General features: G+C 37.4%; 1 protein-coding gene across 1 annotated transcript in view; it reads left to right on the forward strand.

Annotated features, from left to right (window-relative positions):
* rragd (ras-related GTP binding D) overlaps nucleotides 1-25,017 on the forward strand; it is a 50,618-nt gene extending 25,601 nt beyond the window's left edge. The window contains exons 6-7 of the mRNA XM_084742410.1: nucleotides 13,215-13,363; nucleotides 23,498-25,017. Of these exons, the coding sequence (XP_084598536.1) occupies nucleotides 13,215-13,363; nucleotides 23,498-23,649 (301 nt within the window). The 3' untranslated portion in view covers nucleotides 23,650-25,017. The remainder of the gene's footprint in view (nucleotides 1-13,214; nucleotides 13,364-23,497) is intronic.
* Nucleotides 25,018-25,839: the final 822 nt, after the last annotated feature.

A 25,839-nucleotide genomic window follows, 5' to 3' on the forward strand; every position in this document is an offset into this window, starting at 1 on the left:
TAGCTGCAAGAGCCATAGGATGATATTTTTTTTCTTCTGTGTCGGGTTGTTGGCTGAAGTGAACTTCTGGGCTGATTTGTACTGGGAGAGTCACTGAAGGTACATTTGCAGCTGTCATTCATGTCGTGGGAGCATGGCTCCAGCACATCACGAGTCATGTTTCAGGTCCACCCAAAACATCAAGTCCCCACCTACACAGCCGGCAGACTCAATTACAAGCAGAGCTTGGTTTTCAATTATGGCATAAAATCCCATATTTATATCATCAAATAACAAATTAAAATCAAACTGATCAGAAAAATGAAGACTGAACAAACATCAGCATACGGACGACTCAAAGCGACAGAAACCATCTTTGAGAAAGATTTATTTTACGTATACTTTTATTTTTTAGTTTGACCCATGTCCTCAGGATTTATGACTTGTACTGCAGCCAGCCACCAGGGGGTGACTGAGGTGCAAGTGGTTCTAGGCCCACTATGTTTATACTGTAATGTAAATGGGATTTAATGGAAAAGAATTGAGGAGATCTGCTCACACTAACACATCTACACAAGTTCATATGATAACTAATTACAGCGTGCAGATGTTCATGTCTGTATTGTTCTACCTTAACAAGAGGTTGTCCCTGTCCTTGTCAAGGTGAAGTATGCTGGTAGTCCTCTGTATCAGGCACAGAGTGGATATGATGGTATAATAGTTGTACAGAGCTCAATGTGATGTAAAGCCCAAAGCACACTCTCTGTACTCCTGATCCCCCGCCTGACTCCGATCTGCTCTGTATTCTCACTTCAATTATCACTCCAGCTGGGAGTATAATTAGCTCATAATCTGGACCTGTGTAATCCTGTAAACCACAGTTCAATGAGGTCCTGAAATGGGAATTATACATAATATACCCCCTTTATCCTCATTTACATACATCACTCACTCTTGAGAATTGGGACAAAACCGTATTTTGAGGGGGGTTTGATTTTTACTCTTTAATTATGCTGGAAAATTTGATCAAACTCGTGGTTAGTAAACCTTGGCTAACCTCCTAGTGATTAAAGTTTTTATTAAATGTAATGTCAGAGTTTCCATCTGATAGGGTTGACAAAATGTTCCATTTTTTAAACCAGAAAGTGAGACAGGGTTCCTTAGAGTATAGTTAACCCTTTTCATGCCTGATTAAATCATGTTTTTGTCTAATTCTGATGGAGTTTATGGAAAACTGGAACACAACTCTTATATATATATCAGCAGCCAAGGTGAGCCAAAGTGAGAGCGATCGAGCTAACTGGTATACTTTCCTGGATACAGATGAACGTTAAGGTAAAATGTTTGTCAGTGTCATACCAGTGTGATAAGGGTCATATGACACCCCCAGCACACAGCAGACAAGCCACGGTGCAGCACAAAAACAGGAGCAAACAGCATAGGAAGCATAATATGGAGCAGAGAGTGAATATGGAGGTCTGCAGTGGTATTCTGGTGTCTTTTGTGTGTTACTTCACGTGTCCCTCAGCTGAAGAGCTGATCTCTGTAGCTGCGGCTCGCCATGAAAAACTATATCTCTGTAAAGCCAGGGCTGTGGGTTATAGGAGCCCAGATATTTTTATGCCTCAGTAATAAGTTTCTCTTTGTCCAGTGTGACAGACCACAGAAGAAGATGAGACAAGAAAGAAAGTCAGGGTGCAGCAGAGGGATGTGAAAGGTGTGAGACTCTGACAAATGTGCTGCTTTTGTGGAGCTCATGTTAGATTGTGGAAAATGGAGTTTACACAGAATATAATGCAGCACACTGTTATGATAGATGTCATATGTAAATATTTTACATCAAACCATTCATATGGCATATACAATACAACATGATAACAAAAAATCATATTCTGTGTTATTTGTGTGACATTGTTCATTGTGTTTGACAAAGCGCCTGGCTAAGCTGCTGTCTGGGATTAAGCCTGGGTCTCTTTGGTGGTGGGTGCCTATTCTTTTTGTGACTCAGCTGAGGGGAAATCAGGTGGTGTGCGTGGAAACGTTTTTTTTTTTTTTTTCCTGATTGTTTCTAATTAAACATAGAACCAGTCAGAGATGGACAAGAGGCTGGCAGAGGAGGAGGAGTGGCAGGGAGAGGAAGAGGAGCACACAATAGAGGGTGACAGGATTGGGCGACGTGGACAAAATCAAATATCATGACCAAATACCCCAATATCAATATTTATTGATATTGCAAAAATATTGTAGGGATGACTACTGGTGATTTCACTAAATATTATCACAACGGCATTTTTGACAAATAATCATCAGTAATGTGAATGTAATGACTAAGTAGGTAAATGCAAATAATAGAACAGCTGCAATAGTCTGATTATTTCAGATGACTGCATCACTTTAATTAATTATTAGTTATTGTCTGTATGTCAGAAGTAGGGCTTCGCAATTAATTGCAATATCACTTTCAGAAAGTATAATATTCATAAGTGTATTTTTATTAGTGTATAATCACCTGAAAATCAGAATGACCATGTTTTCATTACCTGAGAATGAGCACTCGGGTCCTCGTCCACCATGTCCGAACTTTATGTTTCTACAGGAGCTCAAAATGGACAAACCAAACACTGGTTCCAGTTACAAATCTTCACTTTATTTTTTTTTTGCAAGTTTTGCAGCCACCTTAGGTCGTCTTAAATGCTTGGAACAGAAGGGACAGTTGAGGTGTTTGCAATCTGCCATCTTGATCCTAGATGCAACTAAATCCTACACACTGCTCCTTTAAAACCAGGAAAAGACAACACTTATGCCATATCACGATATATCAATATACAAAATAATCTCATATCGCAATAGTGATATCATATACATATATTTCCAAGCCCTTGCGGTACCTTAATTGAGTTTTATCAGTATAGATTGGTAAATACTAATAAATATGTTGATATATATGTATTGGTAGAAAGATTTATTTACTCCTAAAATTTCTTTAGCCCCATCAGCGTTCCATATGTCACACTGTGACTCTGAGTGTTGAGGTCACAAGACTACATGTTGATGTGAGATTTTACAACTACAGGTTCTGGTCATTTCCTATCACCACTAGGGTTGGGTACCGAACTCAGTACTTTTAAGGGTATGGAACGGATAACATTGGTACTACAGAGTTCTGATTAACATTAAATGAATCTGTGCCAGATTTCGATACCCGGGAGCGCATCTGGATAAGAGAGTAATTGAGAGTACAGAGAAAAAGAGGATGTTTTATTTTTGTCCTTTCACTCCTGTGTCCTGTTTGTATTTTTGGGTTCACTCTATAGACAAATTGTGATGGTATGAACTAGAAGCTGAAGAGGAAACAGATACAAGTCTAAATACACTAGGGAGGTGATCAAGGGCAGGTAGAAACACTCAGGGACAGGTGAAAACAGACATCAAAAAAGGTGGGAAAACAGACAAAGACAGGAAGTAAAGACAACAAAGACACACAAGCCAAGACGTAGCAAAATAAAACAGGAAGTGAGCTGCAAAAACCCCAAACCATGACAGCAAGTTGGTGTTGGAGATAACTGGGCTGTTTTCCATGTCTTGGGTGGCTTAGCATTTTTGCTAGCACTTGCCAACCCTCAAACCTTAGCATAATACCAATATTTATGATTTTTCAGATTATCAGTGGGGAAATATTACAGTACAGCGGTGGTAACAACAGCAAAACAGGAAGGACATCACATGGTTCCTACATGACACCAACAGCAGCATTGCCCTGGTGACAGACTGACAGGCTGCAGGTTGTAGTGACAAGTTTGAGAGGGATTTTATTTAATGTTGTGTATTAATCACTAAATAAATGATAAAATATTTAAAATAAATGCAAAACAATGTTGAAATTGTGCCTTTTTTTTTCAATATAAATTCCATTTTTCCAATTCTAGAGAGAGTAAATTATCAAAAAAAGGTATTGTTGGGTACCAGTACAGAATTCCAGGTACTGGTATCAGTACCGTATCGGTAAAAATATGAATGGTACCCAGCCCGAATCACCTCACCTGGACCAATGAAAGACAGCTAGTGCCAACTGCCCATGATGCAGCACGAACGCAGAGCAGGTGTTGCTTATGACACAAAGAAGAAGCAATGTCAAATTGAAATCAGTGCTAATAACAGTCTGAGAGGAAGATGAGTTTAACAGCATGGTGGGTCCTACCAAAATTGACAATGGTTGCTAACTAACACTATAAAAACACAGCTCTCAGTTGTTAGTCTGGCGGTGTCATGGGAAACACCCACTCAGAGGCTTGAGGCTTAGATGCTGTTTCCACAGATATGTCAAAAACTGTCCAAAAAATGAAAAAATAACTTGTTCATTGGCTCTTAGCCTTATAGCAGTATTCGTCTGCGTGGAGAGACACATGTACCCAGTGAATTCTCTCCTTGTCCTGGTTAACTGGTAATATCAGTTTAGATAGTTTAGATTTAGATTTAGAAATAATATCTATATTTGTGTAGAAATGTGTTTAAGGTATTATTCACAAGAGAAAGGAATAGAACCACTCACAAAGTTTGTTAAAAAAATGTCTGGGTACGTAAATGTCTGTAAGTTTATTCAATTTAAAGGAGCCTCTCGTAGCCATACAGCAGTCCAATTAGTGAGTAGAAGCCATAGACTGTATATTAAATAGGTTGCGATTCTGTTTAATATAGGTTTGAAGCGAGTTGTTTTCCCCGTCCCCTCCTACCCAGACACGGCAAAGACGGGCAGGCTGCAGGAGTTCTGCAGGAGCTCTGCAGAAGTCCTACAGGAGTTCTGCAGTAGCTCTGCAGGATGCGCGCAACATCGTAAATTGATAATAACAACCGACAACCAGTCCTCCACTATAAGTTCTGTCAGTTGTCTGTCAATGTAAAGTCAAGCCTGTTATCCTGAAAACAAAAGCCCACTGCTCTGAAACAGCAAACTCTGGATGATGAATTAAGTGGCTGCCTGTCTCACTGCTGACAAACTCCATTAACATTTTTCTCAATTTAACAAATATAAACATCTACACCTTCTACAAGATTATTAATGATTTTTTATGATTCATAAACAGACACTTACTCATTCTGTGAAAATTCTTCATTAGTCTAACTCTGATTAATTTGAAACAGACATACAGAACAGTAATTCCAGTTATTCTCCGATGATACAGCGTCACCATTAAAGCTGAAAATGACAATGGAAATAAACAAGTTTACCTAATTTACATATTTCCACAATCAAAATGAACTGCCAGTTGTCTATGTGAAGTGACAGTTGTTGTTACGGCTGTGTCACTGTTATTCAGTCCATACCATAGAGGTTTGGACTGCTACCCCACACCGTACAGGCTTTACTTTGTCCCTTTAGAGATCTCAAGAATCATAATCACTCTTACGTCACTGCTAGATGTGCAGAAAATGACTTGGACTCACTTTCTCACTCCTTCCCCAGATACATAGTGGTCTGCCAGTCTCACTAGTTTGCCTGTGTTATTTCTCTAAATGAGTCTGCCTGCAGCTGAAAGCAGCACTGGACGATCAGCCTTGATCACGCCTCAGAAATCTCACCTGTCATTGTTTCTCTTGTTTCCAACATCAAAGACGGCAGTAAGGGAACAATGTAGAAAGCGCACTCAACCCATTGGCTGACATTAATTAGACAGTGTGAGAGAGCTATCTGTCTCCAGGTTGATTAAATAAAAAGAAAAAAAAAATGTAGAATTTTCATTCTTCCAGTCCCTGACTGATGAAGCTGTGCTCACTAGATAGAAACCATCTATCTGTTCATGGTCTGCCACCTGTCTGGTCCCGATTCTGTTGGCAGCAGGCTCAATCCAAACACTCACAGTGGACGTGTACGCAGGTCTGTTTATGCAACAATGGCTGTCTAATTACATGAACATTTTGGACTGCATGGTTGCACTGTGAATTGACAATTATATTATATTCACTCAATTCTGAGTATTTTATAATTTCAGATCTTTCCCAGTTGTAAATACGACTCGCTTGTTGACCTGAACACAAGTCAGAAATGGATCATTCTGGAAATAATTCTCACTTGGCAGAATGTTTTCTTCAATTGCGTCTGTTTTTTTTCTCTGTGTTTGTGTTTCAGTACATTTTGCCTCATTCACCAACCGTTCTCAAGAAGAAATTTCTTCTTAAAATCCACTTCTGCAGTTTTCACAAAGATTCTGTCATTCAGCAGAACAATCTGAGTTCTGACATGTTTGTGCAAGAATTGAATTAAATTCCACAGTTGTATAATATCATACTGTTTAAATTACAAAAATATGTTATAGTATTGTTCATATTGTACATCCTTATTATTATTATTTAAATTTAATTTATTTTGAGCAAAATAATTTGTGAATGCTTTTTCTTGATTCACCACCTGTATTATAATTCAAAATATTTTCAGTATTATTATAATATTTTACAAAGCATTATGGTCTTTAAAACAGATAATTAACTTGACTTTACAGTGTGATTATTTATAGCTTACAATCAATAGGAAGAAAGAAACATGTAACAAATCAAACAGGTTTAAGTGCATATCCTTTTTTTTTTAATTTGTATTACTTTTTCTTCTTTAGATAAACTTAAATCTTTGAGTTTTAGAAACCCCAAAAGATGTATTTAAAAATTATAGAGTAAATTAATTCAAGTGAAAGTGAATAATGCTTTTTTTTTTATTTTCAATTTTACATTTTCTTGAGTTTATATAACTCAAAGATTCAAGTTTGTCTAAAATAGAATAGTACGCTGCCTTGAAATTTTGTGTTGTCTCAGGTAGGTTTTTTTTACAGTGTAAAGTGATTTGTAAACTATGTAGCCTACACACCTATTTTTTTTTATTATTATAACTTTTTTAAGTTTTAATATTTTGACAACTAAAATATGCATCATGGTCTGTGTCTGTGGTTCGGTGCCTTTTCCTCTAGAATTTAATGGTGGCTTCTTCAGTCTCCATAAACTCACTGTGGATACTGAATAATAAAGAAAAGTCTTAAGGGAAAAACAGAGAGTTTAATAGTTGTGGCTCCAGACCGACTTTTCTTTTCTTTTTTTGGTCAATAATTTATTTTTCTGTTTTAAATAAAACCAAAGCTTTGAATTTTACAAACCCAAAATATTGCATCAAAAAAAAAAAAAACAGTGAGTAAATTCACTGAAGTGACAGTAAATGTTTAAATGTTTAATATTTTCAATTGAAACTATTTAATTTTTCAAGCACTAAAAGAACAAAGACAAATCAGGTTCACAGCTCACTGTAACCACTTTTTGATTGATTTGATTGATTTCTTTTAAGTTTCAAAAACTCAAATATTCAAGTTTATCAAAAGAAGAAAGGTAAATTATCTCAACTATAGATTGTAGGAATTTTGTCTTTGTCTTGTCTTTTGTCTTTTTACAGTGTAAATCACTCGTACACACCAGTTAAGAACAAATCCGTTCATACAAGTGGTTTTTGCATGTGTAGGAAAAAAAGTAGAGTTGAAACGATTCAAAATCCACAAAGTTTTTGGGAAAAACAAATGTAACAGAAGCACCCAAACTGAACTGTGGAGCACTGTATGGTCACGATGCCTCCCTCCCCAGGGCCAGGTGATGCCTCTCTGACCCATGTTTGTTGTCAAGATAATAGAGGGGAGCGTGTGTGTGTGTATGTGTGTGTGTGTGTGTGTGTGTGTGTGTGTGTGTGTGTGTGTGTGTGTGTGTGTGTGTGTGTGTGCGTTCACCTTGGGCGACACAGCTGGGAGTTTGAACTGAACTAGGCCACTTTTGGCCTGAAGTGAGTGAATATTTAACCCGTCACAGCTGCGTAGGGGAACGCGCTGCCAAGGGCACAAACAGCTAATTTCACATTTTGACCGTGGACAGAGGTGGATGCAACATATCTGCGGATTATGTCCTCTTTGTAAACCGAGGTGCAACTGTCTTAACCGCTTAAATAACCCTCAATAATGTGCGCGCTCACCTGTGTCCTGGAATTGTTCACCACTAACAGGTGTGGAAGCCTTGTAGGCACCAGTTGGACCTGCTCACATAAATCAGCAGATTGTTGTACAGAAGGCAGCCATCATTATCATCACAAAACAGCTGGGATATTATCCTTAATTAGAGGCTTTAGTAAATGGAGTCTTTTTTTTCACCTCATTTAATTAATGAACTCCTCTCTTGTGAGAAACCTGGCATGCTGCACACTTGGAAAGCTCAAATGCGACTGCGGTATTCCTTGGCCAACAAACCGTGCCAAGTCTTTTGTCAGTGAAATGCAATTATTTCTTTTCCTCTTTGTCAACAACGATAAATTCACATTTCATTAATCTCACATTAGCCGTGCATGTTCCTCGCCTTTGCCTGTCTCCAATCTGTTGCAGCGCCGCAACTATTCTTAGCCCACATGTCATCACGTCTAGGCCAATGGGCATGGAAACACGAGATTAGGTATGAGAGGGCGTTTTATTCATTTAGATAATTATATTGAATCCAGCATCTGCTGCGTAGAGATGCTTTTTATCATATTTATACTGTATGATGTGTTGGTTGGCAGCAACGCCTCAGGTATAGACACGAGCGATTCAACATTAATAGAAGCTTGGATCGGCGCCGTCTGTTTGCCCTTGTGAAGTGTGGATTGATGCCTGATGTGTAAAAATAATTCCTTGTGAGGCTGTTACAGTTCTTCACCTACTTAGACATGTTTTGTGAAATTTATTCCGTTTCCCCAAACTGTCATCACGAGGTTCCAAAACCAGACTGTTGAAGCAAAACAAAGCTCACTGCTCAAACATTTTATCATTCAGCTGCATGCTTCAACTTGAAGATGGCTCACAAAACTCTTCTCTCTAATGTAGGATGGTTGCTGAACAGCCATCGCGTGCTAGAAAGTTAAATGTGGGCCAGTCCTTTAAAGATACAGTGCACTCCAAAATCACTTCCTCTGACCTGTAGTGCTCTTTATCCATCTACATAGTTTTTGTGTGATTTGCAGAGTTTTGTGGATATCAGCTGTAAAGATGTCTGTCTTCTCTTCATTGTTCTACATTGCTAAAATATTACTGAATTACAAGTAAAAGTACTGGTGTTAGAAAAATACTTAAGTAAAAGTACAAAGTATTCATCTCAAAAACTACTCAGAGTATTAATTACTTTTAACCATTGATGCCACAGTCACCTCTCCAAACTAGGATTGAAAATTTTGTGTGTTTTCTTTAAGCAATAGTTGAAAATGCTGTTTTTTTTGTCACTTTAAGTCTGATTTTCCTTATTCAACAGAGGGCTTGGCCTGGCAAAACAATGTCAGATGAGGTGCAGTTACTGCCATGATTATTGATTAAATATCCATGAACACATTTTTAATTGGTTGAATTCTTAATGGCAATTAATTAATTAATCATTAACACCCTTACTCCAAATGTGTGGTGCTGCAGCAGCTTTGTTGTTATTGGCCCATTTCTGGTGATATCACTTTATTGGCAACTAAAATGCAGATGAAAGGATTTTAAAAGTAACTAAGTAGATTACATCTTGTAATGCATACTTAAGTCTGAGTAAAAGTACAGACTTGAAAATGTACTCATAAAAGTACAAGTACCCAGAAAACCTACACCCCTGTATATAATACATATATATATATATATATATGTATGTGTATATATATATATATATATATATATATATATATATTACACATACAGTATCTCACAAAAGTGAGTACACCCTTCACATTTCTGCAAATATTTAATTATATCTTTTCATGGGACAACACTGAAGAAATGACACTTTGATACAATGTAAAGTAGTCAGTGTACAGCTTGTATAACTGTGTAAATTTACTGTCGCATCAAAATAACTCAACACACAGCCATTAATGTCTTAACCACTGGCAACAAAAGTGAGTACACCCCTAAGTGAGAATGTCCAAATTGGGCCTGAAGTGTCAATATTTTGTGTGGCCACGATTATTTTCCAGCACTGCCTTAACCCTCTTGGGCGTGGAGTTCACCAGAGCTTCACAGGTTGCCACTGGAATCCTCTTCCACTCCTCCATGATGACATCACGGGGCTGGTGGATGTTAGAGACCTTGCCCTCCTCCATCTTCCACTTGAAGATGCCCCACAGATCTCAATAGGGTTTACATTTATTTACATTGTATTAAAGTGTCATGTCTTCAGTGTTGTCCCATAAAAATATATAATTAAATATTTGCAGAAATGTGAGGGGTGTACTCACTTTTTTTTTGAGATACTGGTTGGTAGGGGTCGGTGAGATAACCTAAAATTTACAGCACAGTATTTTTTTGGGGTTTTCGTGGTGACAGTATTACGAATATAATAAAGGATATATGCTCAAAACATGACTTTACCTAATAAAAAACAGATGTGTTCATTTGCTCCCAATAGTAATGAAAATGAGGTGTAGTCCATTTGTGTTTGTTCCATATTGTAGATTAATTAGTTCATATAATATCATTCAGTCTCAGAGGAGGGCTGGGTTAGGCATCTCAACTGCATTTACTTGGCAGAAAACTCAGGAAAATAATTACAATAGTCAAATCTATCAGTACATTTACATACAGCAGCTGCTGCAGGATGAAGTTCTACAAAAAGTAACTTGATGTCCCACATCAACCCATTACTGTCGTTATTTATCAGGCTTCAGATTAGGCTTAATGTTCACACGATTTCTCGACAGTCCCTGTACAACAACATGTCCATATCGTCTCGACTTGTGCACAAGCGATAAAAACACGCCACAGTTCGACAAGTTGTTTGCTGCCATAAAATCTGAGATAAAATTTCAAGTGAAAGCCCAAAGCGTGCAAGAACACTGGAATTACACTTTATCTGAAACACCTCTGGGCTAAACAGCCAATGGGCAGAAGTAGCTGCATATGATGGATTTACCTTCAAAAGCAGGTTGTGGCCAAATGCACCTCTGTCAGAGCAGTGAAGAGCAATGGTCAAAACCCTCCCGAGAATCCATCCGAAAACCAACATCAAGTGAGTCAGAGCTCTTTTACAGCTTTGCTTTTTATCTTTGTGATCAGTTATTAGGCCGACGGTATCTGACGCACACAGAGTCCAGCAAGTTGTTCTGAACACGAGCAACTCTGTCAGAGTCACAGGTGTTGATAGAAAGTCTGTACTGTAAGTGAAGACAGCAGGTTTTACAGTGACCAGAACACTTCATATGTTTTATTAAATAAATCTTCACTACATATTTGATATGAGTCTGGAAAGACGTGGGCATAAACTGTAACTCGACTGGTTGGTTCTTGTTGAAAGTACACATCATCTCTTATAAAGTGCACGATAACCAAAGTACCAAGTATTTTCATTTCCATTTTCCACCTCCACCAGGTGAATGGGAATGAGTTTGTGGCACTCATAGCATTTAGAAATTAAATCTGAATATGTGCAACAGAAACTCTTCTATTTTCCAAAAATGTCCCAAACACACCCAGCATACGTGCTGTGTCCATGTTTTTTTAGTTGTTCGTCTCACATGGATCGATACTGTTTCCATCTTTATAGCTGTGTACACCAGAAATATGTTTTTATGTCATGTTATGCTACAGTGGCTCTGTGTATGTTTACTATGAAATTAAAAAAATCCTGTGTAGTTCAAAAACAGATGGATGCCCAAATATGTAAATGAAGAAGACAAAGTTTATATTCATCAGATGGAATGAAGGAAACAAATGATGTTTCTGTCTTTTGTTGTTTGCCTTTCTCTGTGAAACGAAAATAAATTATAAGTGACAACCAAGAAAGAACATTGCGTACTCCTTGTCCAGAGCTCAGATTGTGTCTGTGTCCTACTCTGCATTGTGTTTAAATTCTCCTCTGTCTGTCTTTTAAAACCTCTCCTATCGCTGCGTCCACTCCTCTCTCTGTCTCCCCCTTTCTGTCTTCACAGATGGATAAAGGACAGACATTCTGCACTCAAATACGTAGATGTACAGTTACTTGTGTAAAAAGAAAGAAGTACTGATTCGACTTCTTTACTCAAGGCTCTGAAATATACTAGTATAGTATAAAACTAAAAAGTCGTCCTCTGAAGGACATTTCTACCATCTGTCTCTGTGCAAAGTTAACTGAACCTCACCTTTTCTCCATAGTTGAGTCTCCCTCTTTACCTGTTTCATTTTGTCATGTCTTTTATTTGTTTTCTTGTTTTTGCATCTTTTATGTCATGTTTGAGCTGTCTTTTGCTTCGTTTTTGTCTTGTTGTCTTTTTACATCATTTCGCCTTGTTACATTTTTAGAGTTGCTTTTGTCTTGTTATGATTTTTACGTCATGTTTATCTTATTGCATGTCTTATTCGATGCTTTCAGTTTGCTGCCTTTTACCTCACATTTGTTTAATTACATCTTTTACATTGTTTTTGTCTCGTTATGTCTTGTTATATTGTTACATCTTTTATGTCATTTTCGTCTAGTTACATCATTTTTGTCTCGTTACATATTTTACATCATTTTCATCTTGTTACATCTTTTATGTTGCTTTCAACTTGTTACGTCTTTTACCTCGCTTTCGTGTAGTTACATCTTTTACATCACTTTCATCTCGTTACGTCTTGTAATATTGTTTTATCTTTTACATCATTTTCGTCTTGTTATGAGTTTTTACATTGCTTTTGTGTTATTACATCTTTTTATGTTCCCTTTGCCTTGTTACATATTCTTAAGCCACTCTTGTCTTGTTACGTATTTTACATTATTTCGTCTTGTTACATCTTATACATCATTTTCATCTTGTTACGTCTTTTATGTCACTTTTGTCTTGTTACGTCTTTTACGATGCTTTCAACTTGTTACGTCTTTTACCTTGCTTTTAACTAGTTACGTCTTGTTACATCTTTTACATCATTTTTGTCTAGTTACATAAATACTCAAGAAAAGTGCAGATACCTGAAAATTCAAGTACAATAAGGAAATATTACTTCCCATCTCTGTCCACCTTGCCCTCTACATCTTGACACTTCTCTGGCTGAATACCAAAATCAGAGGTTTGTTGTTTTTCTCAGTACTAACCACTGTGTTCTTCCTTTGACATGTGCAGAAGAAGAAGATGTAGTATCACACTGAGTGTTTCCTGAAACAACTGAACCTGCCTCTGTCAGAAATAGGCCCATCACCGTCTGTCAGATGTTGCATTATTTTTCACTCTCCGGAGTTAAGCTAAGTGTGTTTTTCTGCGTTGTCTCCTTCAGCTTGACGGACACTGAGGGGGGGCTGCCCTACGACAAGGAGTCTATGGCCATCATCCACCTGAACAACACTACAGTCATGTACCTGAAGGAGGTCACCAAGTTCCTCGCCATGGTCTGTTTCCTCCGCAAGGAAAGCTTTGAGAGGAAAGGTCAGTCCATTTACAGTCAGTGCACTTACATGTACGCGAGAAAATATTGTTCACCAAGCCCTCCTTTACCTAAGATCAGCACTTGGAGCTGCACTTCAACACTTTTACTCCCATTTTTCATGAGTTAAAGTAAAAGAAAAATCTTAGGCTTCCTCACTGCACACAAAAGGTTGATTTTTCTCAATTTCTTTCACAAATTTCTTAAAAACTAGGTTTGTGACCACTTCTCATTTGCCAAGATAATGCATCCAGCTGACAGGTGTGGTATAAAGAGATGCTGAGGCACAGGTGTGTCTTGGAGTGAGGGAAAAAGACAAGACACTCTAAAAATGTGCAGTTTGATCATGAAAAAAGACATCAGACATTGAACTATGGCTATTTCGCACAGATAACACATTTTTTCTCTCAATAGGGCAGATCCATGACCTTCCCCTTGTTGATTATTTTTGTCTCTGCACACTGAAAAGGACAAAAAACACTGGAACAAGACAAAAAAGACATAACAGCATGAAAAACAACATAAGACAAAAAAGATATAAAGACATAACAAGACAGAAAAAACAACAAAAAAGACTTAACAAGCTGATAAAGATGTAACAAAATCAAAAATTACGTAACAGGACAAAAAAATAACATAAAAGCAACGAGAGAAGACAAAGGCTGAAGAGAGAGGCATGTCCTCTGTGCAGTGTACTAAAACAAATGAAGTACTGATTTAGAGTTCCTGGGTCACATGACATGGAAGATATTGAAAAAAATGCAATTATTTTCCATCAAATAATTATGTAAAATGCAAATTTAGTATAATTTTTTAATCATAACTTTCACAAGCCAGCACAAAGGTATTGAAAATAACAAACTAATTTATTGGTGATCCCTCAGTAAACTGACATCTGATCAGGTAGAGACAGGACAAACAGGAGGTTTAATTACTGTGGGATCGCCGTCACTCTTTTAATGGACTGAATGGACAAATTACCAAAAATGCAGATGAGGTGAGGCAGAAAGAAAAAGCTTACTTGCAGGGCAGGCAGGTCGAAACTACAGTCCAGAAAACAAACAAATCCAACAAGGGCAAATGAGGAACAAAAGAAAGTAATCCAAAGTCCGGCAAATGCAAGAAAGATCTGAAACACAGGGGCTGAAGCCAAAGGATGATGATGAACTGACACAGAAACAGAGAAACAACCAAACAGGCAGAGGTTAAACAAATGGTAATGGTAGCTAACAAAACACTGCATGTGCAGATGTTAGGTGGGGGTTTGAGGAGGAGGATGTGGGCTCAAAGCGGACTGATGAGGATGCATCTCTCTCTGGCTCGCTGTCTCAGGTCTAAGCTGAGTTAGCTTAGCTCTTATCTCGGCTCTCTTCTGCGATTGCGGTTGGCTCACCTGTCTCAAAGTCTGCGGCAGTAATCAAGTCCTTGGGCTTCCTTTACCCTCATTAGTGAGTGTATTTTTGTCATCTATCATGTAGATGTACCTGCTGTATTTCACCATCCTGCCAATGTTTGCAGAGATGTAAGCTAGCTTTTGCCTGAGTCTGTTAGCATTAATGCATGTATGCAACTGTTAGCTAACTTTACATAAACACTTTCACAGGGTTCTTGTTTTAAAACATGTCAGATGGAAACATTAAAATGTCAGCTGGAGACTTCTCAGCTGACTCAAAGAGTTAAGAAATCTGCTTGTGAGTCATTATTTTAGCCGACAAAATCCTCTGTCGTCAGCTAGAAATGAAGCTGCTTTCGTTTACTTCTGTAAGGAACCACAGATCTTGTGTTTCCACAATTACTACAAATTTCGATGTTAAATCTGTCACCGCTAGAGAGCGAATGGAGAGTTTGGCAGGCTTAGCAACAGTAACTAAGGAGGGCAGGGCTTAGCGAAAGGTTAGTTCTACTTGAATTGATTTTTAGTTTCCTCTTTCCTCACAGGACTACTGTACATCACTTCTGTGGTTCTATACGAATTAGGGCTGCAACTAATGATTATTTTCACTGTGGATTAATGTCTTGATTATTTTCTTGATTAACCAATCCATTTTTTGGTTTATAAAATGTCATAAAATTGTGAAAAATGTTGATCAGTGTTTTGCAAAGTCCAAGATGACATCCTCAAAAGTCTTGTTTTGTCCACAACTCAAAGATATTCAGTTTACTGTCAGAGAGGACGAAAAATTACTCAAACCATTAATCAATTATCAGAATAGTTGGCAATTAATATATTAATCTAATAAGAATATGCCAGCTTCCTTGGACTTGCCTAAAAAGACATTCAAGCTGAATAACATGGATATAGATGATTTTGTACGTGTAGAAAAGTGAAGCAGCATTCAGAGTGTTAGTGTGTATTTTGTGTTGCTGTTACACAGAGTGCTTTCTAATGATTGAGCAGGCGGGTCAGCTGCTGGGAGCTGCCCCAGAGCAGCGGGGGGTTCAGTGCCTCGCTGAAGGGTACTTATCCACTGGCTGCTGATGGAGTGAAGGGCACTGCTTGTTCATCCTCCCACATTTTTATACAGGCGTGAGGGATTTGAATCTGCAATTCTTTGGACACAGGCTGACCTCTGCAGCAGCAGTGCACATAAAGTCACTGCAATTATCTGCACTGAGCTTTCTGTTAGAACACAAGATCAGACTGTGGGTCTGTTTGTAGCTGACACGAGCTGCTGAATGTGACTCAAAGCCACAATGACCACAGTACATACAGTCTGATGACTGAAAACTGATATTAGTTTATGACAGAGGGGCAAGTAATTCTGTATTTTCCCCCAATAATTAAAAATAACAGTGTCTAACATAAAAAGGATGTTGCAACTTTTTACTTTTACTCCATATATTTGACACAAATATCTGTACTTTCTACTCCTTACATTTTTAAAACAGGCCCATTACTTTAGTATTAAATACATTTGAGGGGATTTGTGATTACTTTTTATCACTGTGTACTGAAAAAGACAAAAAATGTAACAAGACAAAAGAGATGTGATGACACCAAAAACAACGTAAGAAGACAAAAAAGAATGCAAAAGACATTAAAAGACAAAAAAATGACATAAGATGTAATAACATAAGACAAGGAAAACAAGTGATGTAAAAACTGTAAAAAGATGAAAAGCAGCGTAAAATATGTAACAAAAAAGAATGAAAAAGACATAAAAAGATAAGATGTAACATTGCATAACAGGATGAATAGGATGAATAACGAGACAAAAACAACATAAAAAGATGTAACAGGATGAAAAACACCATAAGACAAAAGGCAAAAAAAAACGTAAAAGATGTAACAAGACAAAAAATAATGTAACAAGATGAAAAAACGTAAGACAAGAAAAAAATAATGGAAAAGATGTAACAAGAAGAAAATGAAAAAAAAGGCATAACAAGATGAAAGTGATGTAACAAGATCAAAAATTACATAACCAGTGAAAAAGACATATGACAAAAAAACAATGTCAAAGATATAACAAGATGAAAAACAAGGTAACAAGGAAAAACAAGCCAAAAAAAGATGTAAAAGATGTAAGAAGACAAAAAGCTACATAAGAGATGAGAGAAAAAACAACGAACAACCAAAACAAATAAGGATGAAAAACAACAAAAAGACATAACAAGATGAAAAACAATGTAAAAGACATATCAAACTGAAACAGACGGGCGGAGACTCGAGTCGTGGAGAAAGGTGAGGTTCGGTTTGTTTTGCAGAGACAGACTCCTTCAGATGGCAACGTTTTACTTTTGTATTTTAAGTACATTTCAGAGCCAGTACTTTTTCACTTTTACTTGAGTTAAAAAGTTGAATCAGTACTTCTACTTTTCAGTCTTTTCTTTCTTTCAGTTTTTTTACACAAGTATCTGTACTTCTACTTGAGTAAATAAAGTGTGTACTTTTGCCTCCTCTCTTATTATTTTGTTAATTTCCTTCTTTAAAAGTCACCAAAATGCAGGAAACAGTCTCAAACTCAGTTTTTTAAAATTCTGAATCCTCCCTGTTTTTCAGTTCTCGAGGTTGGAAAATAAGTCCATCATGAGATATAAAACATATAACACAGAGGTATGGAACATGTGTTGTCTGTGTCTGTCTGACTGTCAGACTGATCAGAGCTGCTCAGCACATGTGGGGCTCCATGCTTTTGATGTCCTGAACAATGTAGTTTATTTCAACATGGCTGCTGTTTATTCTCACAGCTGTGGTAATTATTTCTGACTGACTACATGTTTACTGCAGCAGTGTTGTTTATTAGGAGCTATTTTGAAATGTGACACGTGATTTGTCTCAGTTCATATTAAAATGTCTCTAACAGTTTTGTACTTTTGCACCTGATGCTCTTCATGAAGTTGACTTTAGTTGAATTATGTTTTCAGAAACTTGAAACAAACAGTTAAAGGAGCAATATGTAGCCTTTGTGCGTGCAAAAATAAGTACAGCAGTCCAAATAGTAACTTGGAGTCACAGACTGTATATTAAATAGGTTGTAATCCTGTTTAATATATGAATTTTGGTTGAAGCAAATTGTTTCCTCCACCCCCTCCTCCCCAGACACTTTCAGGCACGCACCTTGTTACATAAATGTGATGTCAATTTAACAAGTCTGGCTCAGGCCCAGAACTACAGGGGGTGCTGGGATGGGCCTTATTGTAGTATCTCTTTATTCCCTTCCATCTGTTACATCGGTGCTGATTGACTGAAAAGAACTTCTGTGAATCTGCACTTGTTTGCTCGTCCTCAACGATTGAATGTGTGTCTCAGTGAACTGAAATTTAATAGACCTTTTTCACAGCAACCACACTGATATGACCCAGTAGTGAAAACACAGATGTTACCGATGAAAGTGATTAAGTCCTGTTTCATTTAGTGTAGCAGAGCCTGTCTAGACCTTTCCAACATGCAAAATAGCAGTAATTAGTGTATATAAATATATGTAGATTCAGTTTTCCAATGCAGTTAATGAGGTTAAACAATACAAATACAAATCATGTGATTCAAGTTCAGTTTTTTAATTCACTTATTCAAGTTGAGCAAATCAAAGTTAGTACAAATGATTCAAATTCAGTTTCCAGTGATTTCTGCCCATAGTTTCAGTTAACAGATTAATAAAAACCTTTTTGACTTCACTAAAATATCACACTGAGGTGATAAAAATGTGGTAGAAAAGCTCAGAGATCCACATTAAAATGCAGGGACATAATTAATTCAAATTACAAGAGGGACAGTGAGTTAACAGAAAAACAGCAGGTAATTGCAGCTGCAGTTATTCCTAGGGTAGAGGTACAAAAAAAACTCACATAAACACAGCAGACAGGATTAAAATCACAGAGGAACACAGGTAATGTTAAAATCACCACACTTCCCGCAGAGACAAAAATCCTGTCCAAATGGGGCTAAAGTATGATGAGCTGAAACACCCGTCAATCAAGCTAACACTTTCTCAAACACACCTGACTGGACCTTACATTAATACACAAGGCTGAGAGGAGCCAGGCCAGCAGGCATCCCATAATGCATGTGGCTTCGATTTCTGTCTGACCTGCCAATCACAGTGATGAATGTTTATGTGCCTGCTGTATGTGCCGGTCATGTAAGTATAAAGTTCGTGACTTGACTGCAGCCAGTGAGCCCAGCAGAGGTGGGAAGTAACAAGAAAACAAAAACAACATAAAAGATATAACAAGACAAAAACGATGTTAAGATGTAATGAGACAAATAAACAATGTAAAACATATAACAAGACAAAAGATGCAACAAGACAAAGACATAATATCAAAAAGATGCAAAAGATGTAACAAAAAAACACATAAAAGATGTAACAAAATGCAAAAGATGTAAGGAGACATAAAAGACATCAAAATGTAACAAGAAAAAAAGTAACAACAAAAACAACATAAGATGTAACAAGACAAAAACAATGCTAAGACATAAAAGGTGTTAAAATGTAACGAGAAACAAGATGAAAAAGATAAAAAGAAAAAGACGAAAAAGATGTAAAAATTTAAGAAGTCTACAAAGACATGAAAGACATAAATGACATATCAACACAAAAAAAGACATAGTGAGACAAAAAGATGTAAGAAGACAAACCAGGCAGAGAGAGTGAAATCCACAGAGAGAAGGTGAGGTTCAGTTACTGTCAGTAGAAATGTCCTTCAGAGGATGACTTTTTACTTTTATACTTTGAGTACATTTCAGAGCCTGTACTTTTACTTTTTCTGTAGTAAAGATGTTGAATCAGTACTTCTACTTTTGCCAGTGTACTGGAGTACAGAATGTGTGTCAGACTATTTAACATCAGCAGCAGTACTCACTCTGGAAGAAATGAAGCATGTTTACAGACCTGTACCTCCCTCTGTATTCAACTCTTCACTGTGTCTTTGAAGAGACAAGTTGTGACTTTCTGAAATCTTCTGTGAACATGCCTCCAGCATTTAATAGCAATTAGTTACTGCTAAATGCATAAAGAGATTATCTGAATCATCTTAATACCTAACTGTATTATGTCTGAACTCTATTGGATTTCTCAAGAATGATGATAATTCTTACAGCCAGTAACATTCCCTGCTGTTCAATTTTACTTTATATCCTGTTTTTAGGATGGAGACAAGCTGTGTGTGTGTGTAATAGTGTGTGTAGATATAATTTATAATCTCCATGTGCTAAAACGCTGATGGGGAGATGAGCTGTTTCTGTCCTCCATGTGTCCCCTAACATAGTTTATTTAAAGGGAAAATTCACCACCTAACAATAACACTTCAGTTTCCAGCTCCCATAATTTCATGTTAAATATTTCATGCTAAATAGATGGTAATTACTAAGTAATATATTTGGAAATGTCATGGTTAAGTATGTGATAATTAGCTTAGTAACATTTTCATGTAGTTGGTGATCATTACAAAGCAACATACTTGAAATTTCTCTGAATTTATCTGCAAATTGACCACAAGTGTCATTTTCATGCAAGTAACTGGAAATCTAATGGTAAATTACAACCTACTACATGAAAACGGTACTTGCTAATTATCACATAATTCACTGTGAAATTTGTGGGTAATTTGTAAGACATTTCAACTATATTACTTGGTAATTATCACCTATTTGCCATGAAATTATGGGACCTGAAAACTGAAGTGTTACCATACATTCCTCAGTGCTGCTATATTGACCAAGAAAGATGAATTCTCCTCAGTACAAAGACAAGATATTTAATGTTAAAGCTGATAAATTTTGTTTTTTGTAAATATACGCTTATTCTGAATTTGATGCGTGCAACATGTTCGAAACCACTGTTTACCACTGTGATACATCAGCTTTTCTTTTAAAAAAACACAGTCAGTGTTTGGGAACTGAGGACAGTAATTGTTGAAGTTTTTAAAGTGAAATTCTCTCTCATTCTTTTTTAATATACAACAGTCCGGGGTCTCGTATTTTGTGCTTCATAATGCACCACACATTTTCAGTGGGAGACAGGTCTGGACTGCAGACAGGTCAGTCTAGTATCTGAACTCTTTTACTATAAAGACACACTGTTGGAACACGTCCACAATGTGTCTTGACATCGTCTTGCTGGAATAAGCAGGGACGTCTCTGAAAAAGATGTCATCTGGATGGCAGCATATGTTGCTCCAAAATCGGTGTGTACCTTTCAGCATTAATTCACATACCATCACAGCTGCTGTGGTCACATCATGCAAACTGTTGCACTGCATCAGTCTCCAGTTTTACATCTGCTTCCACAGGAGATCACGTGAAATCGTGTCCTGTGAAATCCCGCAAGATTCCTTGATCTCGCAAGATCACATTCGCCCAATTCATAATCTTAATATAAAACTATAATAAGGCCTGGTTGTAACCTGGAGGACTTTGAAGAAAATTTAAATAGTATTTAATTAATATTTAATAGTCTGTGTCTTATTATGTACATCCAATTTAATTTTTACAAGAAAATTTTAAATCGGCAGGTCAGACCCTTCAAAAAAGCAGAAATTGGAATCGGCCAAGAAAATTGAAATCGGTATCTCTACTGACAACAGTTTTCCAAAGTTTTCCTGAGCCCATGTAGTATCCTTTATACAATGATGTGGGTTTTTAATGCAGTTTTTTAATGCAGTGCTGCCTGAGGGGTCAAAGGTCACAGACATTCATGTTGGTTTTCAGTCTTGCTCCTTACATGCAGAGATTTCTCTGGATTCTCTGAATCGTTTAATGATATTATGGATTGTAGATGGTGAAATCTATAAATTCCTGTAGTTTTGTGTTGAGATACATTGTTCCTAAACTGTTGGATTATTTGCACATGCAGTATTTCATAAAGTGGTGAATCTCACCCCACCCATGTCTCGTCACAATCACGATTCTTTCACCAGTTAACCTGTTTACTTGTTGATTGTTCCAGACAGGTATTTCTTGAGCATTGCACATCTTTCAGTCTTTTGCTGCTCCTGTCACAACATTTTTGAAATGTGTTGCAAGCATCAAATTCAGAATGAGTGTATATTTACAAAAAAACAAAGTTTATCAGTTTGAACATGAGATATATTGTCTTTTGTACTGGCAGCTTTTTTAGAATTGGGGTCGGTATTAGACTTGGATGACTTCACTGTCAGTGTTCAGACATGAAATTCTGTTTGTGTTGTAGCTCTGTGCTCCTTCATGCAGTTAGCTGCACTCCCTATCTTCTCTGTAGTTGCATAGTCTGACTTTGTGTGTCTAATGCTGCTCAGTGGCTCACAATGAAAGTTTTGTTGTTGTTGTTTTTTTTTCTCCCTGAGATTAAAAGTCCCCATGGAGATTATACACTGTTGAGCTGCACATCTAAGGAGAACTCTGTCTGCAAAGTTAGGGAAGCACAGACTGTATGCTGCTCACAGTCTTGTCTGTTTATAACCTTTCATGACTGTTTATGCCTTGAACTTTTTTAATTCACTTTTTTTTCACTTTTATTTTTTATTATTGTATTGCCGAATTATATTGTGTTCTGACAGTCCCTGAGGTCATCAAGTATAAACTTAAAAATAGAGACCCTTGACACCTCTTGATCTCACAACCTTCTACATCTGTCTGTACTTCACATCTGTCATTTAAACATAGCATGGCACAAATATTTGATTAAAGGAATAGTTTGGATTATTTGAAGTGGGGGTACTTCTTCATAGTCAGTGTATTATCTACAATAGATGGTGAGAAGCTGCTGGAGTACTGGTGCAGGAAGCTAAGCAATGTGGATGCAGTCAGCAACAACACCTGAAAAAAAATCAATGTCAGTTTAAATGTACACTATATTTATAATATTTTTACTCATTTACTTTGCCTTTGTCTGATAGTAAAACCAGCAACCAGACCCCATGGGCCTTGCAGAACATGTGAATTCAGTGTTTTAAAAAGTTAGTTCAAATTCACAGCAGTCGCACAATAACAAAAACTAACCAGTTGAGTTGGGGTACAAGAGACAGAGTTAAAAAAAGTCAGCACTCTCATCTCTGTTGAGGAATTATTTCAGGCTTTTAATTTAAGGCAAAACAATCACTACTGTGATTTTAAACTGTGATTTTGAAATTTCAAGAGATGCTATTTTAATTAAAGAATAGGCCCTGCGTATGTTGGCTGCAGCCTTGCTACTAGACAGCTTTGAATTTTCATGTTTTTTTTTTTGTTTTTTTTTTTTTTATGCTGCAAGAAGGAGTTCCTGTGTCCATAATGTGGCGCTACAGAACACCCACTAGTTTTACTTTACGTTCCAGTATATCAAGTGTAGATTACATCATGAAAATTGTGAAATTACTTCCCGTTGCCAGTAGGTGGCACAATGACAGACACTCCTAACTGGCCATTGATGTCTTCAGGCTGGAACTGTGAAGTCTGGGGCAGATTGGACAATGTATATTTGAGTTATTTCAATTTCCTGTTTCATGGCAAAACATCAAAATTCAGCGCTACGCTAAGAACACGCTGTTCAACGAAAACTCAAACTCAGACTCCCTGTTGGGTTTAGGGCAGGGAGTGCATCCTTTTCTATCAAAAGAGACATTTTTGACTGAAAAAGAGAAAACAAAATCTGTCTGGAGCTGCAACTCCAGAGCCTTTTTTTTCCTCTCTCTGACCTGTAACAGACAGACCTCTGTCTTCTGTCTGTCCCTCACAGGACTGATCGACTACAACTTCCACTGCTTCAAGAACGCCATCCAGGAGGTTTTCGATGTCCGGGTCAAGGTCCAACAGAACCGTAAACTCCTCAGTCAGAGGAGGTGGAGCAAACTGACTATGACCAACGGAGCGCTCAGCAACGCCCACTGAGGACTGATGACGTCACATCAGACAGCCAAAGGTACCTGAGCTGCACCCTGACAAACCCAGGACGCTCCATCCTCATTCAGAGGAACGCCTGAAGTTTCTTTGGGGTATTGTTCAGTTGGATCAGTCCACACCGACCCTGTCCTCTGTCCTCTGAAGCTGTGGATTGTCAGCAGCTCAGAGGACAAACTGTTCTTTACCAGGATGAATAGATTTACTGGACTATTATATTTTTGAAGTAAGCTCCATGAGAAGTATATACTGCACTGTAAAAAATAGTTGAAACGACTTACAATTTCAAGGCAACACACTGCAACAGATTTTTGAGCTTTGAGCCCAACTCACTCTTGAGTTTTGAAATAAACTTTTTGCTGAACTGTAATTTTTAGTAGAGATAATTTACTTTTCTTCTTTAGACAAAGTTGAATCTTTGAGTTTTAGAAAACAAAAGAAAAATTAAAAATTGTTCACAGTGACCTGTGAGCCTGATTTGTCTTTTTTTTTAGCCTGAAAAGTGAAATAGTTTTAATTGGAAATATAAAAATTTGAACATTTACTTTCACTTCAGTGAACTTACTCAGTATTATTACAATGCCATGTTTTGAGTTTCTAAAATCCAAAGCTTTAAGTGTATCTGAAGAAAAATTAATTATGTCAACAAAATCAGTAGTTGGTAAAACTTTTTCAAAACTTAAGAATTTGTGTCGGGCTCAAAACCTAAAAATCTGTTGCAGTCAGTAGCCTAGAAATTTTGAGTTTTCTCAACTTTTTCACTTTCACAGTTTGTAGGCGTATTGTTTCACTCTGTATCAGGCAGAGTAACCTGCTTGATATGAAAGCTCGGAGTAAAACTGGGGTCTTGATCAGCTGAGTGCACAGGGGTAATATGAACAGTTGCTTATGCTTCTCTGAACATACTACAGAAAAAAAAATGACTTAGGAGTAAAAAATAAAGGGGTAGTGCAGACTTTGTCTCAGATTCAGTGTTTTTGGGTCCCAACACACACGTCAAGGTTTTAACTATTTATTGCAACAATATATCTTTTATTTTGGCGGTATGACCATGCTCATGTGTGGCAGAGCTCACCGTTGAACATACACCAGATGTTTACATAGAGACATGATTGGATAGTGTGTAGGACATGTGACTATAAAATGGATGACAACTGCCATATGTCGTGTCCCACCACCACGGCCTCCTTTGGGTGAAAACAAGCCATGTAAAAGCAGCCAGTCAGGATGTGAGTTTGTGTCAAACACAAAGTGACTTACTGATGGTGTAAGTAAAGTTTTTGCAGTGACAAAATATGACTCAATCATAAAATATCTGTTGTTGTTGTTTTTTTAAAACATTATTTTTTGGGCTTTTTATGCCTTTATTTGACAGAGATAGCTAAAGAGAAGAGAGGAAGAGGGGGTGACCTGCAGTAAAGGGTCACAGGTGGGAGTCAGACCAGTGCAAACCACTGCAGAGGACTGATAGCCTCAATACATGAAGCACATGCTCTACCAGCTGACCAAAACAGCTAAATAATGCATTTTAACAGCATAAAAAATGACAGATATCTGAAATACATTACCACTTTGATGGAGACAGACTGAAAGGACCCCTAATTTCTTTTCTTATATGCAATGATGCCAATTACTGGATTGGAAAAGACATAGCATAATTCGTCACCTGATTGGCCAGAGGATTAGCGCTCCTGTTGGACTGGGTGCACAGCAGACATTGTGACTTATCAAAGCAGGAAAACACAGGTGGACTTCATAAGAGTAATTAAGGCTCAGTTTCATTAGGTGTCCCAGTAACAGCGACAGTGACAGTGAACCAGCATCCACAATGACAAGACCTCCCTCAAGAGGAGCAGAGCAGTCATTAATACACCTGTAAGTTTTTTATGGTATGACATGTCAAAATGTCTGCTGGGCAACTAATCCAGGGGTCTGCAACCTGCGGCTCCAGAGCCACATGCTGGTCTTTAGCCCCTCTCCAGGGGCTCTCTGTCACAAAAAAATACATGGAAATGATTAACAGCTTTGTTTGCTTTTTTTAACATTTTGTAGCTCTATGAAAAAGGTGACTACTCAAAATTTGAAGGCAGCGTACTGCAAGAGATTTTTGAGTTTTGAGCTTTGAAAAAATGTTATGAACTACTAATCTTTTGTTGAGATCTTAGGATAAACTTAAATCTT

This window comes from Lutjanus erythropterus, chromosome 18 (genome assembly GCF_056507025.1).
Source record: "Lutjanus erythropterus isolate fLutEry1 chromosome 18, fLutEry1.hap2, whole genome shotgun sequence".
Classification (NCBI taxonomy): Eukaryota; Metazoa; Chordata; class Actinopteri; order Lutjaniformes; family Lutjanidae; genus Lutjanus; species Lutjanus erythropterus.